The sequence below is a fragment of the Scyliorhinus torazame genome, chromosome 8, assembly GCF_047496885.1.
Source record: "Scyliorhinus torazame isolate Kashiwa2021f chromosome 8, sScyTor2.1, whole genome shotgun sequence".
NCBI classification, from domain to species: domain Eukaryota; kingdom Metazoa; phylum Chordata; class Chondrichthyes; order Carcharhiniformes; family Scyliorhinidae; genus Scyliorhinus; species Scyliorhinus torazame.
This window is the reverse complement of record NC_092714.1, coordinates 10,070,788-10,090,218: the sequence shown is the minus strand read 5'-3', so window position 1 is coordinate 10,090,218 and position 19,431 is coordinate 10,070,788. Positions and strand designations below refer to the sequence as shown.

The 19,431-nt window shown below is 49.6% G+C and overlaps 1 protein-coding gene across 5 annotated transcripts in view; it reads right to left on the bottom strand.

The window, feature by feature from the left end:
* robo1 (roundabout, axon guidance receptor, homolog 1 (Drosophila)) overlaps positions 1 to 19,431 on the bottom strand; it is a 1,056,574-nt gene that overhangs the window by 17,172 nt on the left and 1,019,971 nt on the right. For all 5 annotated transcript variants that reach the window (XM_072513063.1, XM_072513065.1, XM_072513062.1 and 2 more), the window contains 2 exons: positions 16,618 to 17,039; positions 10,474 to 10,626 (listed from right to left, as the gene is read on the bottom strand). In XM_072513063.1, the coding sequence (XP_072369164.1) occupies positions 10,474 to 10,626; positions 16,618 to 17,039 (575 nt within the window). The remainder of the gene's footprint in view (positions 1 to 10,473; positions 10,627 to 16,617; positions 17,040 to 19,431) is intronic.

The window sequence follows — 19,431 nt, the reverse complement described above, 5'->3', positions numbered from 1 at the left end:
GTTACAAACAGGAATCTAATCGAGGGGTACACGGTGGCTTTTCTATAGAATAACAGATACCCGGGAGTGAGTTACAGACTGGAATCTAATCGAGTGGTTCAGAGTGGTTTATATATAGAATAACAGATACCCGGGAGTGAGTTACAGACTGGAATCTAATCGAGGGGTTTGGGGTGGTTTATATACAGAATAACAGATACCCGGGAGTGAGTTACCGATGGTATTTAATTGAGAGGTTTGGGGTGGTTTATATAGAATAACAGATACCCGGGAGTGAGTTACAGACTGGAATCTAATCGAGGGGTTCGGGGTGGTTTATATATAGAATAACAGATACCCGGGAGTGAGTTACAGATTGGAATCTAATCGAGGGGTTCGGAGTGGTTTATATATAGAGTAACAGATACCCGGGAGTGAGTGACAGACTGGAATCTAATCGAGGGGTTCGGGGTGGTTTATATATAAAATAACAGATACCCAGGAGTGAGTTACAGACTGGTATCTAATCGAGGGGTTTGGGTGGAATATATATAGAATAACAGATATCCGGGAATGTGTTACAAACAGGAATCTAATCGAGGGGTACACGGTGGCTTTTCTATAGAATAACAGATACCCGGGAGTGAGTTACAGACTGGAATCTAATCGAGGGGTTCAGAGTGGTTTATATATAGAATAACAGATACCCGGGAGTGAGTTACAGACTGGAATCTAATCGAGGGGTTCGGGGTGGTTTATATACAGAATAACAGATACCCGGGAGTGAGTTACCGATGGTATTTAATCGAGAGGTTCGGGGCGGTTTATATAGAATAACAGATACCCGGGAGTGAGTTACAGACTGGAATCTAATCGAGGGGTTCGGGGTGGTTTATATATAGAATAACAGGTACCCGGGAGTGAGTTACCGATGGTATTTAATCGAGAGGTTCGGGGTGGTTTATATAGAATAACAGATACCCGGGAGTGAGTTACAGACTGGAATCTAATCGAGGGGTTCGGGGTGGTTTATATATAGAATAACAGATACGCGGGAGTGAGTTACAGATTGGAATCTAATCGAGGGGTTCGGGGTGGTTTATATATAGAATAACAGATACCCGGGAGTGAGTTACAGACTGGTATCTAATCGAGGGGTTCGGGGTGGTTTATATACAGAATAACAGATACCCGGGAGTGAGTTACAGACTGGAATCTAATCGAGGGGTTCGGGATGGTTTATATATAGAATAACAGATACCCAGGAGTGAGTTACAGACTGGAATCTAATCGAGGGGTTCGGGGTGGTTTATATATAGAATAACAGATACATGGGAGTGAGTTAAAGACTGGAATCTAATCGAGGAGTTCGGGGTGGTTTATATATAGAATAACAGATACCCGGGAATGAGTTACAGACTGGAATCTAATCGTGGGGTTCGGGGTGGTTTATATATAGAATAACAGATACCCAGGAGTGAGTTACAGACTGGAATCTAATCGAGGGGTTCGGGGTGGTTTATATATAGAATAACAGATACATGGGAGTGAGTTAAAGACTGGAATCTAATCGAGGAGTTAGGGGTGGTTTATATATAGACTAACAGATACCCGGGAATGAGTTACAGACTGGAATCTAATCGAGGGGTTAGGGATAGTTTATATATAGAATAACAGATACCCGGGAATGAGTTACAGACTGGAATCTAATCGAGGGGTTCGGGATGGTTTATATATAGAATAACAGATATCCAGGAGTGAGTTACAGGCTGGAATCTAATCGAGGGGTTCAGGGTGGTTTATCTATAGAAAAACAGATACCCAGGAGTGAGTTACAGACTGGAATCTAATCGAGGGGTTCGGGGTGGTTTATAAATAGAATAAGAGACATCAGGGAGTGAGTTACAGACTGGAATCTAATCGAAGGGTCCACGGTGGCTTATACATAGAATAACAGATACCCGGGAGTGAGTTACAGACTGGAATCTAATTGAGGGGTTTGGGGTGGTTTATATAGAGAATGACAGATACCCGGGAGTGAGTTACAGACTGGAATCTAATCGTGGGGTTCGGGGTGGTTTATATATAGAATAACAGATACACGAGAGATAGTTACAGACTGGAGTCTAATCGAGGGGTTCGGGGTGGCTTATATATAGAATAACAGGTACCCTGGAGTGAGTTACAGACTGGAATCTAATCGAAGGTTTGATGGGTTTATATATAGAATAACAGATACCCGGGAGTGAGTTACAGACTGGAATCTAATCGAGGGGTTCAGGGTGGTTTATATATAGAATAACAGATACCCGGGAGTGAGTTACGGACTGGAATCTAATCGAGGGGTTCAGGGTGGTTTATATATAGAATGACAGATACCCGGGAGTGAGTTACAGACTGGAATCTAATTGAGGTTATCGGGGTTGTTTATATATAGAATAACAGATACCCGGGAGTGAGTTACAGACTGGAATCTAACGAGGGGTTTAGGGTGGTTTATATATAGAATAACAGATACCCGAGAGTAAGTTACAGACTAGAATCTAATCGAGGGGTTCGGGATGGTTTATATATAGAATAACAGATATCCAGGAGTGAGTTACAGACTGGAATCTAATCGAGGGGTTCAGGGTGGTTTATATATAGAAAAACAGATACCCAGGAGTGAGTTACAGACTGGAATCTGATCGAGGGGTTCGGGGTGGTTTATAAATAGAATAAGAGACATCAGGGAATGAGTTACAGACTGGAATCTAATCGAAGGGTACACGGTGGCTTATATATTGAATAACAGATACCCGGGAGTAAGTTACAGACTGGAATCTAATTGAGGGGTTTGGGGTGGTTTATATAGAGAATGACAGATACCCGGGAGTGAGTTACAGACTGGAATCTAATCGTGGGGTTCGGGGTGGTTTATATATAGAATAACAGATACCCGGGAGATAGTTACAGACTGGAGTCTAATCGAGGGATTCGGGGTGGTTTATATATAGAATAACAGATACCCGGGAGTGAGTTACAGACTGGAATCTAATTGAGGGGTTCGGGGTGGCTTCTATATAGAATAACAGGTACCCTGGAGTGAGTTACAGACTGGAATCTAATCGAGGGTTTGATGGGTTTATATATAAAGAATAACAGATACCCGGGAGTGAGTTACAGACTGGAATCTAATCGAGGGGTTCAGGGTGGTTTATATATAGAATAACAGAACAGATACCCGGGAGTGAGTTACGGACTGGAATCTAATCGAGGGGTTCAGGGTGGTTTATATATAGAATGACAGATACCCGGGAGTGAGTTACAGACTGGAATCTAATTGAGGTTATCGGGGTTGTTTATATATAGAATAACAGATACCCGGGAGTGAGTTACAGACTGGAATCTAACGAGGGGTTCAGGGTGGTTTATATATAGAATAGCAGATACCCGAGAGTAAGTTACAGACTGGAATCGTATCGAGGGGTTTGGGGTGGATTATATATAGATCCCCCGCATAACTAGAATATTGTGTACATTTCTGGTCACCACATTGCAGGAATGATGTGATCTGACTGGACAGGGTGCAGAGGTTTACAGAGGATGTTGCCAGTCTTGGAGAAGTTTAGCAATGGAGAAAGACTGGACAGCTTGGGGTTATTTGCAGAGGAGTCTCAGGGGTGACTTAGTCGGAATGTATAAGACTTTGAGAGGTTAGGGAAGAGTTATTCCCCATTAGCAGAGGGATCAATAATTTTAAGAATCTTTATTTGTCATAGAATCCCTTCAGTGCAGTGCCATTTGGCCCATCGAGTCTGCATCGACCCAAAAGAGCACTGCCTACTCCCACCCATCCCGCCCTATCCCCATAACCATCAAAAAACCCTCCCACCCGGCTTACTCACTCTTCCAACTTCTTCCATCGGGCAGGAGATACAGAAGTCTGAGAACACGCACGAACAGACTCAAAAACTGCTTCTTCCCCACTGTCACCAGACTCCTAAATGACCCTCTTATGGACTGATTTCATTAACACTACACCCTGTATGCTTCACCCGATGCCAGTGTTTATGTATTTATATTGTGGACCTTGTGTTGCCCTTTTATGTATTTTCGTTTTATTTTATTTTATTTTCATGGACTAAATGACCTGTTTGAACTGCTCGCAGAAAAATGCTTTCATTGTACCTCGGTACGTGTGACAATGAACAAAATCCAAATAACCCTGTAACCTAACCTGCTCATTCCTGGACACGAGGGGGCAATTTAACATGGCCAGTCCATCAAACCTGTGTATCTTTGGGGAGGAAACCGGCTCACCTCGAGGAAACCCACGCAGACACGGGGAGAACATGCAAACTCCACACAGCCAGTTACCCGAGGCCAGAATGGACACCGGACGCATGGCGTTGTGAGGCAGCAGTGCTGACCACCGTGCCGCCCCTAGATTAACCAGAGTTAAAATAATTGGGAATATAATAGGAGGGGATTTAAGAAACCTTTGCACCCAGAGGGGATGTGGGACTGACCACCTGACAGGGCGGCAAACTCTCAATGTATTAAAAAAAAATCTTGGGATGTGAACTTGAAGTGCCGTAACCTACAGGACTGCAGATCAAGTACTGTAAAGTGGGATTAAGCTGCAGTCGGGCTTTACATCCAGTACAGAGATGATGGGCTGAATGGCCTCCTTCTGTGTCATCAACATCTGTCCATATGCAAGTGACCATTCATAATTGAAAACCGTTTATTGTGCTAAAACAATATATAAATCATCCAATAATTCAAATGAAAGGACACGACCACCACAAAATAAAAGGAATTAGTGTTAAGATATTTAAAATTCAGCTTTGAATTTAACTATTTTAGATTGGGAGCACGACACTTACATAATTTTAACATAACGGCGTTGACCGTGACTGCGTGATCCTGCACCGGTACACGTTGCACGTTGTACACGTTGCAGGCTAATATCTAGCAAAAGTCGACAATTTAAATGCTGGATGTGTCACAGCATTGTTTCTATCAGACCTCCAGAATCCATTCACGCAGGTCTCCAAGGGCTCCGGGTTTTTATTTAAATCGGAGCTGTAGATTCACCTGACTCTGGTTCATCCTGTTAGATACCGAGCTGTACAGAGTCAGAATGAATTCCCTTCCCGCTGATCACCACGGATTACAGATTTCATCACCATTTCAGCAATTGTCCAAGGGACTGAGATACGCAGACGGAGACACAAACATTGCAATGGGGGCAGTGAGGGAGCGATAGAGAAAGTGACAGGGAAAACGAAAAAGAGACAGAGGTACAGTTACCAAGAGCGAGAAAGAAAAGGCAAGGCAGAGCAAGATAGAAAGAGAGAGACATATGCAGAAAGATAGAGACGTTCATACAGAGATAGGGGGCTGGGTTTTCCCATTATTGCCGGGGTCCCACTGGCGGGATCAACTCTGAGTTGGCTGTGATGGGATATCTCTCGTCATCGTCAATTAACAAGCCACTTCCAATGAAAGCAGGGTAGTCAGGCCATGGAGCCCACTCAGGGGGCTCGCATTGATGGATAGCTGGAAGCTCCACTGAGACGTGAGGGTGCCTCAACGTGGAGATGCTGTTTGAAGAAGTCCAAAATCATAAAATATACATGTGGTCACAGATTTCAGTGTCGAGGGGATGGGGGAGATGGAACCCTCCAAAGATAGGAGGGAGATGGAACCGTCCACAGGATAGGGGTAGAGTAGACCTGCCTCTGCTTCTAGACAATGGCCGTGCTTTGACCTTAGTGACTCAATTGGTCCCCAGGCGGGCGGTTTGTCTGCCTTCTTTTCTGCTGCTGGCAAAATTGGGCAGTGGTGGGACGAGTTCAGACACCACACAACATTGTCCCCACGCCCCATTGATAACCTCAGAGGGCCAGTAGATTTCAGCCTCGAGACACAGAGACAGAAGTGAAGCAGAGGAACACACAGACATAGCCAGAGATACAGTGAGACAGACAGATCCAGGGACACAGAGATGCCGACTGAGGCGTGGGGAGTGTGAGAGCTTCAGGGAAATAAATAAAGAGAAACGGAGAAATACAAAGAACAAAAGAGAGTGAGGGTCACGGGAAGAGAGAGACAAAGGAACCAAGAGGATCAAGAAAGTGAGACAGAGAAATTAACTGAAAGAGGGACAGAGAAAGATAGCGGAAGGCACACACACAGATATATATATATGTATATACATATATATATATATATATATAGAGTGAAACAGAATCATTGAGACCAGGGCAGGTACTGAACAAGGCAAAGACAATACAGAGGGTGCAGAGGGAATGATGAAAGAAGAAAGACATTAAAAGAAGTAAGAAATAAGGCATCAGCTGATACTGTCAACTCAAACGTTGACATTGGGGATCCTTATCCTGGATTAAAGGCTCCTTTCAGCCATTTCTATCTGGAATGGCTTATTTCACCAAAGGGGGGGAGAAGTTCAAAACAAGGCCTCATTTCCCATTCGGAAGTAATTTTCCTGGGTTTCCTAACTTCGGTCTGTATTTTGGAAGAGCTGTCTTCTTTCTTCAACACTAACTATCCGACATCGTACTGTATGAGGACCTGGCCAATTAACAGGTGCTGTGCACCTGGATCATGTTGGTGTTCACCGAGTAATTAATGAACCATTGGCGATACCACAGCGAAATCAGACTCCAGACGGTTTTTTGAGATATTCCGGCAACATCCTGGGGAGAAACAGCAGCCTCGGTTGGGGGCCCAACCCTCGCATTGCTCAAAATGTTCAAAATGATGGGACGGCCCCATTCCTATCCAGCACCTCCTTCGAGCGAGGTTTTAGAGATACATACGTGTTCACATCATAGCAGTAGCAACACAGATACAGGCCATTCGGCCCAGCTGGTCGGTGCCGGTCTTTATACTTCTCCCACCTGACTTCATCTAATCCTAACTTTCTATTCCTTTCTCCCTGGGTTTATGCAGCTTCCCCTTGGAAGCATCTTTGCTATTCACCTCAACCATTTCCGTGTGGGGGCAGCACGGTGGTGCAGTGGTTAGCACTGCTGCCTCACGGCGCCGAGGTCCCAGGTTCGATCCCGGCTCTGGGTCACTGTCCGTGTGGAGTTTGCACATTCTCCCCGCGTTTGCGTGGGTTTCGCCCCCACAACACAAAAATGTGCAGGGTAGGTGGATTGGCCAAGCTAAATTGCCCCTTAATTGGAAAAACTGAATTGGGTCATCTAAATTTTTTTTTTTAAACTATTCCGTGTGCTCGTGAGCTCCACATTTTCATCACTCTCTGGGTGAAGATGTTTTGCATGAAATCCTGTTCCTTAGTGGATTTATTAGTGGCTATTTTATATTTATGCCCCCTGAGACTTTGCCTCACCCATAATTTAACACCTTAAGTGATAGGTCACATGTGTCAGGACATCCCACAAGATGGTACGATCCGGAGTGCTGGATTTGCTTCCATTTCATTTGTCGCGGGAATGTCACTTTAAGAAATGTTTGTCTGGTCAAGTGGCTGCAGTGATGTCAGAGTGTGGGTGGAGCTGAGCTCTGGCTCTGCTTTGAGGAAAAGCTTGGGCGTGTCTGTTTCTTTCAGTTTCATTTTAGTTTTGGAGAAGCGGCAATCACAGCAGGATGTGTGTGAATCTTGCAAGCTTATGAATGTCCATTTGCTGATTTCAACGTGGTAACTGTTCTCAGTAGTGAATTTAAACCTGATGTCTTTCTGTTCAAAGGGTTATTTTTGTCTTATGGATGTTAAAAGGAAAGTTTAATGATTACTTAGAGTGTTGTATTCTTTGGGGGTTGTATTTGAATTAATGGTTGCTAAGATGTTCACTGTATGTTTTAAAAAGGTTAACTGAGTTTATAGAATAAACATTGTTTTGCTTTAAAAAATACTTCTCCATTTCTGCTGTACCACACCTGTAGAGTGGGCCGTGTGCTCCCCATACCACAATCTAGGAAAAGTCCTGGGTCAGGTGAACTCCATGATACACTTTGGGGTTCTCTAAACCCTGGCCCATCACACATTCCCTACCTGCCTCATCATTATGAGATTGGGATCAAAGCTTATTGGACAAGTTGCTGCCATTTTGAATGATTGATTCAAGCGCCTCCTGGTCATTGATGTCAATGCTGCGCACTTCATGAAGGATTTCAGAATGCCTTTGAAATGTTTTCTTTGTCCTCCTGTGGAAGCTGGCCATTTGAGAGGTGAGGAAACAGGACCTTGTGGGGGAGATGGTTTTTGACCATCCCGTACAAGGTGTCCACTCCATCAAAGTCGATTATGTCGTTTTGCCTGAATGCTTGTGGAGCTGGCTTCAGTATGGTCATTAATGTTTGTTGAATGTGGAGGGTGTAGTGGAGACACTGCTGGCGGAGTTTCTCAAACGCTCTCATGTTTCACTGATACACTGTCCAGGTCTAACTGCAGTACAGGAGTGCAGTGATGACAACTGTTTTGTTGACTTGTGTTGGTCTTTGTTATTAGACACAGACTGCTTTAGTTGGCACAGTTGATCCATTGTTGGGTCTCCGCGTTGTGGTGGCCTTTTGAGAGTGGAGGCTGCCAAGATATGAGAAGTGCTCAACGTATCCAGAGTTTCTCCTTCAACAGATGTTGGAAGCGGAATATCTGGGTGGAATGAGTTTCGCTTTGGTAACATTCAAACGACAGGTGGAGTTTCTTGTATGCAGGATTGCAGGGATCAGGGGTTGGATTCTCCGATCCTGGGGCTATGTCCCCACGCTGGCGTGGGAACGGTAGCGTTTTACTCCTATAAGTATGGCACAAGGTGGCCACCGATCCTCCGTTTGGCTGGAGGCCAGCAGCCGTGCATGCGCACAGGGGAGGCCTGCAGTGGCCGCGCCGTGCATCATGGCGCAGGCCGCCCGCGGGCCCGGCCTAGGAAATAGTGCCCGCCCTTTGGCCGGCTTGCGAGCCCCGGACCGCCCCCCAACAGTGCCCCCGGCCAAAGTCCAAACCTGCCCGCGGACCGGCCCTCCCCTGACTGTGGCGGCGCTGGACTGAGTCCGCAGCCGCCACGCCGAGTTCCCGACGGATGAGACCACACGCGACTGACTCGGTCGGTCGGGGGCGGAGCATTGGGGGGGGGGGGGGGTGGGCCTCAGGCAATGTCCTGAGGCTGTCGGTACGCGGCGCAGTGTACTCCTGGAGTACGCCGCTTTGGAGGGGCGGAGCATCGCGAAAGGGGCACTGCCCCCGACTTGGTCGTAAACGGGTATTCTACGGCCGATCGCCGAATGCGATTTCGCCGTCGGCGAACGGAGAAGCCAGCCTCTGTAGTGGTTTACAAATCGGGTGCGGAGTGGACAATGACACTGCAGCCATCCCCAATCTGTACATCATGCATGTCTACGGACTAATCGAGTTTTACAGCACAAAAAGAAGCACTTTGGCCCGTGGTGTCTGCATTGGCTCTCCGAATTCAATTTTCCAGCACTTTGTCCATAACCTTGACACCAACAATCTCGGGTCCAAGGACCGATCCCACCTCCCGGAAACACCTTCCAAATGTAGGGTCGAAGGTGCAGCTCTGGGATCAAGCTCATCCGCCACGCACGGACCCACGGAATCCATGAGCAGTAACACGGCATTTCTCAGCTGGACAATCAAAGGCTGGAGTCAGACCTTCAGGATTCAAATGACACACAGGGTGAGAGAAGTGAATACTGCCCCTTCCTCATCCCTCGGTCAATGGAGGGGAAACATTACTTTTCAAATGTGGCTTTCTTTTCAAAAAACAACAGATTGTCTTGGTCACTTCATGGTCATTCTGTTAGATCAAAATAACACGTCAGTGTATTTTATCCACCTATCCTTTCACGGTCACCAGTGAGAGAGAGAAAGAAGGAGAAGAAAAGGAAGAGAGAGTAACATCAGCAACAGAAAGAGACACAGGGAAAGAAAAATCCAAAGATGAACGGAGCGAGAAATAGAGCCAAAGGCACAGAGAGAAAATAATAGGAAACAGACAAAAGTGAAGATGCGAAGGAAAGGCAGAGGGGAATTGGGGGAGAAAAACAGAGTGAGAAAACAACAAAGAAAGTGTAAAACCCCTTCACAATCCCTTCCATTGTCGAGAATCCCCAAGGACCACACCCCTCCCCGTTTGCTCCACTTAACATCTTAACGGTTCACTCTCGTTGCACACGATTCTACGTCTAAACATTTGGCTTCAGCACCCAATCCCAGTAAGAGTGTAAATTCTTCTCCCAATACCCAATTTTTTTACTGTTGAACACTGAAGGTTTGACGAACAGGACATTAGGGGTTGCTGATTGTGGGCGCTTTCCGGTGAAGGAGGAGTTCTCCTGAGCAATCTGCCGAGCTAGGGTTCAGTCTATTGGGAGTCTGGAATGAGCCATGTGCGGATGCCACATTGCACATCAGCACCGAGGGTTTCACTGCAGCCAGAGGCCTCCCTGCTTTAACTTGTAAGAGGGGTGAAAGGTTTTACTTTGTGTCGTACGTACCATCAGTGAAGATCTCTCGCCGCACGGGTCCAGCTTGGTGTTTCGGTTTCTTCATTGGACGGGACTTCTGCATCACAGCGGCACTTGCGTTGCTGTCGGTGGAGAAAGGACTGGTGGGGCGGGGACAATGCGAGGAGGGGAAGTGTCGGCGGCCTGCGGTAATCAGGGAAAAGAAGGAGAATGAGATTCACTACCAGCAGATGACAATCCATTCAGCCAACTGACTGAGCAAGCATCATTCCAACCTCTGACGTCCCTTAATCTCATCAGTCCTCAGTGCTTCCTTTCATCTTGGTTCCTCTTTCCTCCAGATCGCTGCTCTTATTCTCTTCCCTAACACACTTGTCTTTCTCTCTGTTTAAGTCTCATATCTGAGGAACTGCTTCAGTCTCTCAGCTACCTTTTCCCTTTCCAGGTTTTCAATGTCCTAGTTTGGCCTATTCTGAGTCTCGCACATTAGAGATACTGAAGCCACTTATTATGGTCTTTTGTAGAGAGACACTGGGTGGGATTCGCCGTTCCCCGACACTGATTTTGTAATCGGCGATCAGGCGGAGAATCCATTTTGACGCCAAAACGCGCGCCGCGATGACACCACTTTAGAGGGGGCGGAGCATACGAAACCCGAAGATTATTTCTGGAACATTGTGACCAAGACAGCTTGAGGGGCACCCTGGGCGCAATTCTCCCATCGGGAGTCTAAGCGCCGACGCCGGACTGAAAACCGGAGTGTTTCACTCCGGCGTCAGAGTCCGCTCCCAGCCCCCTATTCTCCCGCCCCCAGGGGGCTAGGAGTGGCGTCGCGTCATTTCCGCGCACCAGGCCTTGGCGCCGCGTAAAAGCAGCCGGCATCGCGTAAATGACGTCACCCGCGCATGCGCGGTTGCCGGCCTCCCTGCAAGAAGATGTCAGATGGATCTTGCGGGGCGGCGGAGGAAAGGAGGTCCTCCTTCAGAGAGGCCGGCCTGCCGATCGGTGGGCACCGATTGCGGGCCAGACCCCATTTGAGGCCCCCCCCGGTGCAGGAACCCCCTCCCACCCCCACCCCCCCTCCACAGGCTGCCCCCCCGCCCAGCGTTGCGGCGCTGTTCCCGCCGGCAGCGACCAGGTGTGGCCGGCGCCGGTGGGAACCCGTCGTATTGGGCAGGCCGCTCGGCCCATCCGGGCCGGAGAATCGCCACTCACCCGTTGCAAACGGCGAGCGGAGATTCTCCCAGCGGCCAGCCGTGATTCTCGCCGCGCTGGTTTGGGGGGCAGTGGGGGGGGGGGAGTATCGCGTGCGGGCGTCGGGGCGGCGTGGCGGGACGCGCACGGCGCCCCGGTGATTCTCCCACCCGGCGTGGGGGGGGGGGGGAATTCTGCCCTATGTCCTTGCACACCTCGATGTCCTGATGGTTACAGGGAAAATATCCTCCTCACAGAACACCGCTGGGTGGCGGTTGAGGAAGTACTCTCATTGGCCAGAATCTTGTGTCAGCGGCAGGGGTCCGGCCACTGACTGGACAACTGGACGCAGCCGAAGCCACCTCTTTCAGGAAAGGCCTGCTGGATCTCCTAACTATGCAGGCACCTGACAGGACAGCGGCGGGCCTTCCCTCAGCATCAAGGACCCTGGAGGTGGAGGTCCTGCCCACTGAGAGCTGCTGACCGATCAGAGGCTGACATCTCCAGCAGTGCCGCGAGGAAGGCGGTGGCTGTTGCCGGTTCAACACCCAACCGAGGCCCAGAGTTGGCGCAGGATCTCAGGACATCGGTGAATGATGGAGGGAGGGGGTGTTGCAAGGAGGGGGGAAGAGGCAGGGGACAGCAGCAAGAGCAAGGGGCGGCTCTCAGAGGGCACCCCCACCTTGCTGATGCCAGGCCCCTCAATTAGGCTTAGAGTGCCTTTGAACGAGGGAACCCCTGCCCCAACCTGACAGGGGGGTTTGCCTAACAAGCTCCCCACATTGTGAGGCACCCACTAACACTGACCCCCCCTCAATCCACTGCTGCGTAAATACATTAGGCACCAACAAAAGGGCTTCAATTGCCAGCAAGGCAGGTCGGACATGTAAGGCCTCCTTAATTTACAGGATAGAAATTAAGTTCTGCATCGTATGTTATCGGGGTGACATCATTAAATTCTCAGTCAATTCTGCAGTATTTATGAGATTAATAAAGTCTGAAATTGGCATGTCCCGTGGTCCATTAATTCTACATCTTGAGCGCGATTCTCCGACCCCCCACCGGGTCGGAGAATCGCCGGGTGCCGGCGTGAATCCCGCCCCGTCGCGAATTCTCCGCCACCGGTGATTCGGCGGGGGCGGGAATCGTGCCGCGACGGTCAGCGGGAATCCCCCGGCGATTCTCCGGTCCGCGATGGGCCGAAGTCCCGCCGCTGTCAACCCATGCCAGCCGGCGTGGATTGAACCACCTTTGGGACGGCGGGACACGGCGGCGCGGGCGGGCTCCGTGGTCCTGGGGGGGGCGCGGGGCGATCTGGCCCCGGAGGGTGCCCCCACGGTGGCCTGGCCCGCGATCGGGGCCCACCGATCCGCGGGCGGGCCTGTGCCGTGGGGGCACTCTTTTCCTTCCGCCTTCGCCATGGTCTCCACTATGGCGGAGGCGGAAGAGACCCCCTCCACTGCGCATGCGCGGGGATGCCGGGAGCGGCCGCTGACGCTCCCGCCCCGCCAGCCGCCCGGCAAAGTCATTTCCGCGCCAGCTGGCGGGGCGGAGATCAGTCCGGCGCGGGCCTAGCCCCTCAAGTCAAGGGCTCCGCCCCTCAAGATGTGGAGAATTCTGCACCTTTGGGGCGGCGCGATGCCGGACTGATTCGCGCCGTTTTATGCGCTGATCGGCGGACATCGCGCCGATTACGGAGAATCCCGCCCCTTATTTGGGGAATTCAATAGATTGTGTTTGGCCACAGCCAGCATCTGGGAGGCGAAAGCGATTGGCCGATCTCTGCCCTCTGCCGTCCTGTGAGAGAGAACGGGCCCAATGCCATACGGCGACGGGTCGCACGTGGCGATGAGAGACGTGGCAAGGATCAGAAAGAGCCAACAACCCAGATGACGAAAACTGTTCCTTCACCTGTGTGACAGCCGTTTCCAGCAGCCTGCTCCACGCCCACTCTTAGTCTTTCTTCGAAAGTAGATGCAGGGGGACCAGCACCGTCGCGATATTCGGGATGAACTTGCCGTAATAATTCACTGACCCTAAAAACGATGGAAGCTCCCCGCCTCTCGTCGGGGCAGGGGCCTGCGGAATGCTGCACATCCTCCCTGCGACTGGGTGTGAGCCCCCACGAACCCAAACACACCACCTCGCTGGCGTGAAAAGCACACTTGGTCCTTCGCAGGCCAGTGACAGGCTCCGGAAAATGCCGCAAAACTTCTGCCAGGTTGTGCAGATGCTCATTCTCGGTCGCTCAGGTGACCAGGACGTGGTCTTAATATACCGTCACACTCAGTAACTCACACAGGATGTTCTCCATTACCAGCTGGAATATACAGGCTGGAAGGGGTCGAGTGACACAAGGACTTGCTCATATGTTTGCAAGTGATCCTTTTCCATACTTCACCGTCTGACATATAATGGCCTTCCTCCTCGAAACTCTCATGAGTTAGGCCCAACCGTAAGACTTTGGAGCAGAATTAGGCCACTCGGCCTACTGAGTCTGCTCCGCCATTCAATCATGGCTGATATTTTTCTCATCCCCATTCTCCTGCCTTCTCCCCAGAACCCCTGATCCCCTTATTAATCAAGAACCTATCTATCTCTGCCTTAAAGACACTCAGTGATTTGGCCTCCACAGCCTCCTGCGGCAAAGAGTTCCACAGATTCACCACCCTCTGGCTGAGGAAATTCCTCCTCATCTCTGTTTCAAAGGATCGTCCCTTTATTCTGAGATGGTGTCCTCCGGTTCTAGTTTTTCCAACAAGTGGAAACATTTTCTCCACGTCCACTCTATCCAGCCCTCGCAGCATCCTGTAAGTTTCAATAAGATACCCTCATCCTTCTAAACTCCAACGAGTACAGACCCAGAGTCCTCGACCGTTTTCCTCATACGACAAGCTCTTCATTCCAGGGATCATTCTTGTGAACCTCCTCTGGACCTTTTCCCAGGCCAGCACATCCTTCCTTCCTTAGACACGGGGCCCAAAACCAGCTCTACCTTTCCTCATCCTAGGAATCAGCCGGGAGAACATTCTCTGTTCTGCTTCCAATGGAATTTCGGGGAGGAAATCTGGGAAAGTATGTGACTCAGTCCCACAACAACTGCCCTCTGCCCAACAAGGCCAACAAGGGATGGGGAACAGTTGACAGCCTTGCAAGGGACGCTGACGTGCCGAGGATGAATTCAAAGACGCCCAGGAAGAACGCTGAATAAAAAACTAAGAGCTATCTCTTGAGAGAATCAATATGATTAATAAAATACAGAATAAATGATTAATCTAAATGTTCAATGTGAATTAATAACTACAATAATATTTTACATTCCGGAACTGATTGCAAGGATTTTCTTCACTGCATTAATTTTTAATGCAATTGAAAGCGTTCTGGATATTAATTTTGGGGCCGTCTTCTCATTGACTCCCCTCCTAATCTCTCCAAAGTATTCGAGCTGCTTGAGCGGCAGATCGAGTTCATCGCAGCTCACGGTGCAGTTCACAGCAAACCCACTTCCAGCACACTGAATTCCTTGGTGCTGATTGGCCCATTCGAGCTTTGCATATTTATTACCAATCACGAAACTAATGAGGTTAAAGTAAACCAATGCCGAAGGCACTTAACAGGAGAAAGAAGCTTGAGTAAATAGTAGGCTTGAGTCAAATGCGGATTCTGTTCACTAAAAGGAAAACACATAAGCCATAAATATGTTAGAAATTAAGCTGGTCTTTCCATTTGGTTACCTGTCCTGGGAGTGTTTGATGGGGACAGTGTAGAGGGAGCTTTACTCTGTATCTAACCCCGTGCTGTACCTGTCCTGGGAGTGTTTGATGGGGACAGTGTAGAGGGAGCTTTACTCTGTATCTAACCCCGTGCTGTCCCTGTCCTGGGAGTGTTTGATGGGGGCAGTGTAGAGGGAGCTTTACTCTGTATCTAACCCCGTGCTGTCCCTGTCCTGGGAGTGTTTGATGGGGACAGTGCAGAGGGAGCTTTACTCTGTATCTAGCCCCGTGCTGTACCTGTCCTGGGAGTGTTTGATGGGGACAGTGTAGAGGGAGCTTTACTCTGTATCTAACCCCGTGCTGTACCTGTCCTGGGAGTGTTTGATGGGGACAGTGTAGAGGGAGCTTTACTCTGTATCTAACCCCGTGCTGTACCTGTCCTGGGAGTGTTTGATGGGGACAGTGTAGACGGAGCTTTACTCTGTATCTCACCCCGTTCTGTACCTGTCCTGGGAGTGTTTGATGGGGACAGTGTAGAGGGAGCTTTACTCTGTATCTAGCCCCATGCTGTACCTGTCCTGGGAGTGTTTGATGGGGACAGTGTAGAGGGAGCTTTACTCTGTATCGAACCCCGTGCTGTATCTGTCCTGGGAGTGTTTGATGGGGACAGTGTAGATGGAGCTTTACTCTGTATCTAACCCCGTGCTGTACCTGTCCTGGGAGTGTTTGATGGGGACAGTGTAGAGGGAGCTTTACTCTGTATCTCACCCCGTGCTGTACCTGTCCTTGGAGTGTTTGATGGGGACAGTGTAGAGGGAGCTTTACTCTGTATCTAGCCCCATGCTGTACCTGTCCTGGGAGTGTTTGATGGGGACAGTGTAGAGGGAGCTTTACTCTGTATCTAACCCCGTGCTGTACCTGTCCTGGGAGTGTTTGATGGGGACAGTGTAGAGGGAGCTTTACTCTGTATCTAACGCCGTGCTGTCCCTGTCCTGGGAGTGTTTGATGGGGACAGTGTAGAGGGAGCTTTACCCTGTATCTAACCCCGTGCTGTTCCTGTCCTGGGAGTGTTTGATGGGGACAGTGTAGAGGGAGTTTTACTCTGTATCTAACCCTGTGCTGTACCTGTCCTGGGAGTGTTTGATGGGGACAGTGTAGAGGGAGCTTTACTCTGTATCTAACCCCGTGCTGTACCTGCCCTGGGAGTGTTTGATGGGGACAGTGTAGAGGGAGCTTTACTCTGTATCTAACCCCGTGCTGTACACACCTGTTGCCGGCTCCTGCATTTGATGACGAGCTACTTTGAGTCCCGCGTACTCCGCAGCTGCTGCCACAGCGTGTGCAAAATCAGCATCGGTAAAGAAAGATCCATCAGAGGAACTGACAGCGCTGGAGCGCCCGCTGGAGCTGTTGGCATCTTCCTCGGATGCCGAGCCCCAGCCGTTGATCATGGAGCCCGTGACGGAACTTTCTAGGTCTCCCACACTGGAGGCGGGTGTCTGCTCGAGACCACGGAGCAGGAGCCGGCGGCTGGGCATCTTGGCAACTTCCACATCCTCCTCTTCCTCCTCGTCCTCCTCCTCAGGGGCATCTGTGTCCATGTCGGAGACGAGAGGCCCTGAGATGTAGCCGTATGTGTGGGAGGGGGAGACTGGCCTCGGTGGAGGGGGGGGACTGACTGGATGGCGCCTAGGAAAAGAAAACAACTTTACCACCAGAAAGTCTTGCACTTATATATTGTGTCCTTCACTGCTTCAGGGCACGCAAAGCTGGTCCTCTGACAGTGCAGCACTCCCTCAGCACTGACACTCTGACAGTGCGGCACTCCCTCAGTACTGACCCTCTGACAGTGCAGCACTCCCTCAGTACTGACCCTCTGACAGTGCAGCACTCCCTCAGTACTGGCCCTCTGACAGCGCAGCACTCCCTCAGTACTGACCCTCTGACAGTGCGGTATTCCCTCAGTACTGACCCTCTGACAGTGCAGCACTCCCTCAGTACTGACCCTCTGACAGTACGGCGCTCCCTCAGTACTGACCCTCTGACAGTGCAGCTCTCCCTCAGTACTGACCCTCTGACAGTGCGGCACTCCCTCAGTACTGACCCTCTGACAGTGCGGTATTCCCTCAGTACTGACCCTCTGACAGTGCAGCACTCCCTCAGTACTGACCCTCTGACAGTGCAGCTCTACCTCAGTACTGACCCTCTGACAGTACGGCGCTCCCTCAGTACTGACACTCTGACAGTGCAGCACTCCCTCAGTACTGACCCTCTGACAGTGCGGTGCTCCCTCAGTACTGACCCTCTGACAGTGCAGCACTCCCTCAGTACTGACCCTCTGACAGTGCGGCACTCCCTCAGTACTGACCCTCTGACAGTGCAGCACTCCCTCAGTACTGACCCTCTGACAGTGCGGCGCTCCCTCAGTACTGACCCTCTGACAGTGCGGCGCTCCCTCAGTACTGACCCTCTGACAGTGCGGCACTCCCTCAGTACTGACCCTCTGACAGTGCGGCGCTCCCTCAGTACTGGCCCTCTGACAGTGCGGCACTCCCTCAGTACTGACCCTCTGACAGTGCGGCGCTCCCTCAGTACTGACCCTCTGACAGTGCAGCACTCCCTCAGTACTGACCCTCTGACAGTGCAGCACTCCCTCAGTACTGACCCTCTGACAGTGCAGCACTCCCTCAGTACTGACCCTCTGACAGTGCGGCGCTCCCTCAGTACTGACCCTCTGACAGTGCGGCGCTCCCTCAGTACTGACCCTCTGACAGTGCGGCACTCCCTCAGTACTGACCTTCTGACAGTGCAGCACTCCCTCAGTACTGACCCTCAGGAAACTAAATCTCTATAACATAGATCAAACAATTTGGGGTATTTTGTGTGTTCATATTATCTACTGTGCTCTGTTATACATATAATTGTCTGTATATGTATCTCTGATATTCTGTAGTCACATATGTCATCCTGTGTATGTCTGTTTCCTCAATATAAATGGAAATATATATGTGCGTGTCTGTATGTGTGTATCTGTGTGTCTTTATGTGTGTATGTGTGTGTCTGTGTGTGTGTATTTGTGTGTATATGTGTGTCTCTATGTGTGTCTGTGTGTGTGTCTCTGTGTGTATATGTGTGTCTCTATGTGTGCATGTGTGTGTCTCTGTGTGTGTATGTGTGTATGTGTGTGTCTGTGTGTGTATATGTGTGTCTCTGTGTGTATATGTGTGTCTCTATGTGCATGTCTGTGTGTGTGTATTTGTGTGTATATGTGTGTCTCTATGTGTGTATGTGCGTGTCTATGTGTGTGTATTTGTGTGTATATGTGTGTCTCTATGTGTGTATGTGCCTGTCTGTGTGTGTGTGTCTCTGTGTGTATGTGTGTCTCTGTGTGTGTATCTGTGTGTCTCTGTGTGTGTACGTCTGTCTCTGTGTAGATGTCTGTCTCTGTCTGTGTATGTCTGTCTCTCTGTGTGTGTATATGTGTGTCTCTATGTGTGTATGTGCGTGTCTTTGTGTGTGTCTGTGTGTATATGTGTGTCTCTATGTGTGTATGTGCGTGTCTCTGTGTGTGTATATGTGTGTCTCTATGTGTGAATGTGTGTGTCTCTGTGTGTGTATATGTGTGTCTCTGTGTGTGTATCTGTGTGTCTGTGTCTGTGTCTCTGTGTGTGTATCTGTGTGTCTCTGTGTGTATCTGTGTGTGTATGTGTGTGTCTCTGAGTGTGTGTGTGTCTCTATGTGTGTCTCTGTGTGTGTATGTGTGTCTGTGTGTGTGTATCTCTGTGTGTGTATGTGTGTCTCTGTGTGAATGTGCGTGTCCCTGTGTGTGTATCTCTGTGTCTCTGTGTGTGTATATGTCTGTCTCTGTGTGAATATGCGTGTCTTTGTGTGTGTATATGTCTGTCTCTGTATGTGTATGTGTGTGTCTCTGTGTGTGTATGTGTCTGTCTCTGTATGTGTATGTGTGTGTCTCTGTGTGTGTATATGTCTGTCTCTGTGTGAATATGCGTGTCTCTGTGTGTGTATATGTCTGTCGCTGTATGTGTATGTGTGTCTCTGTGTGTGTATATGTATGTCGCTG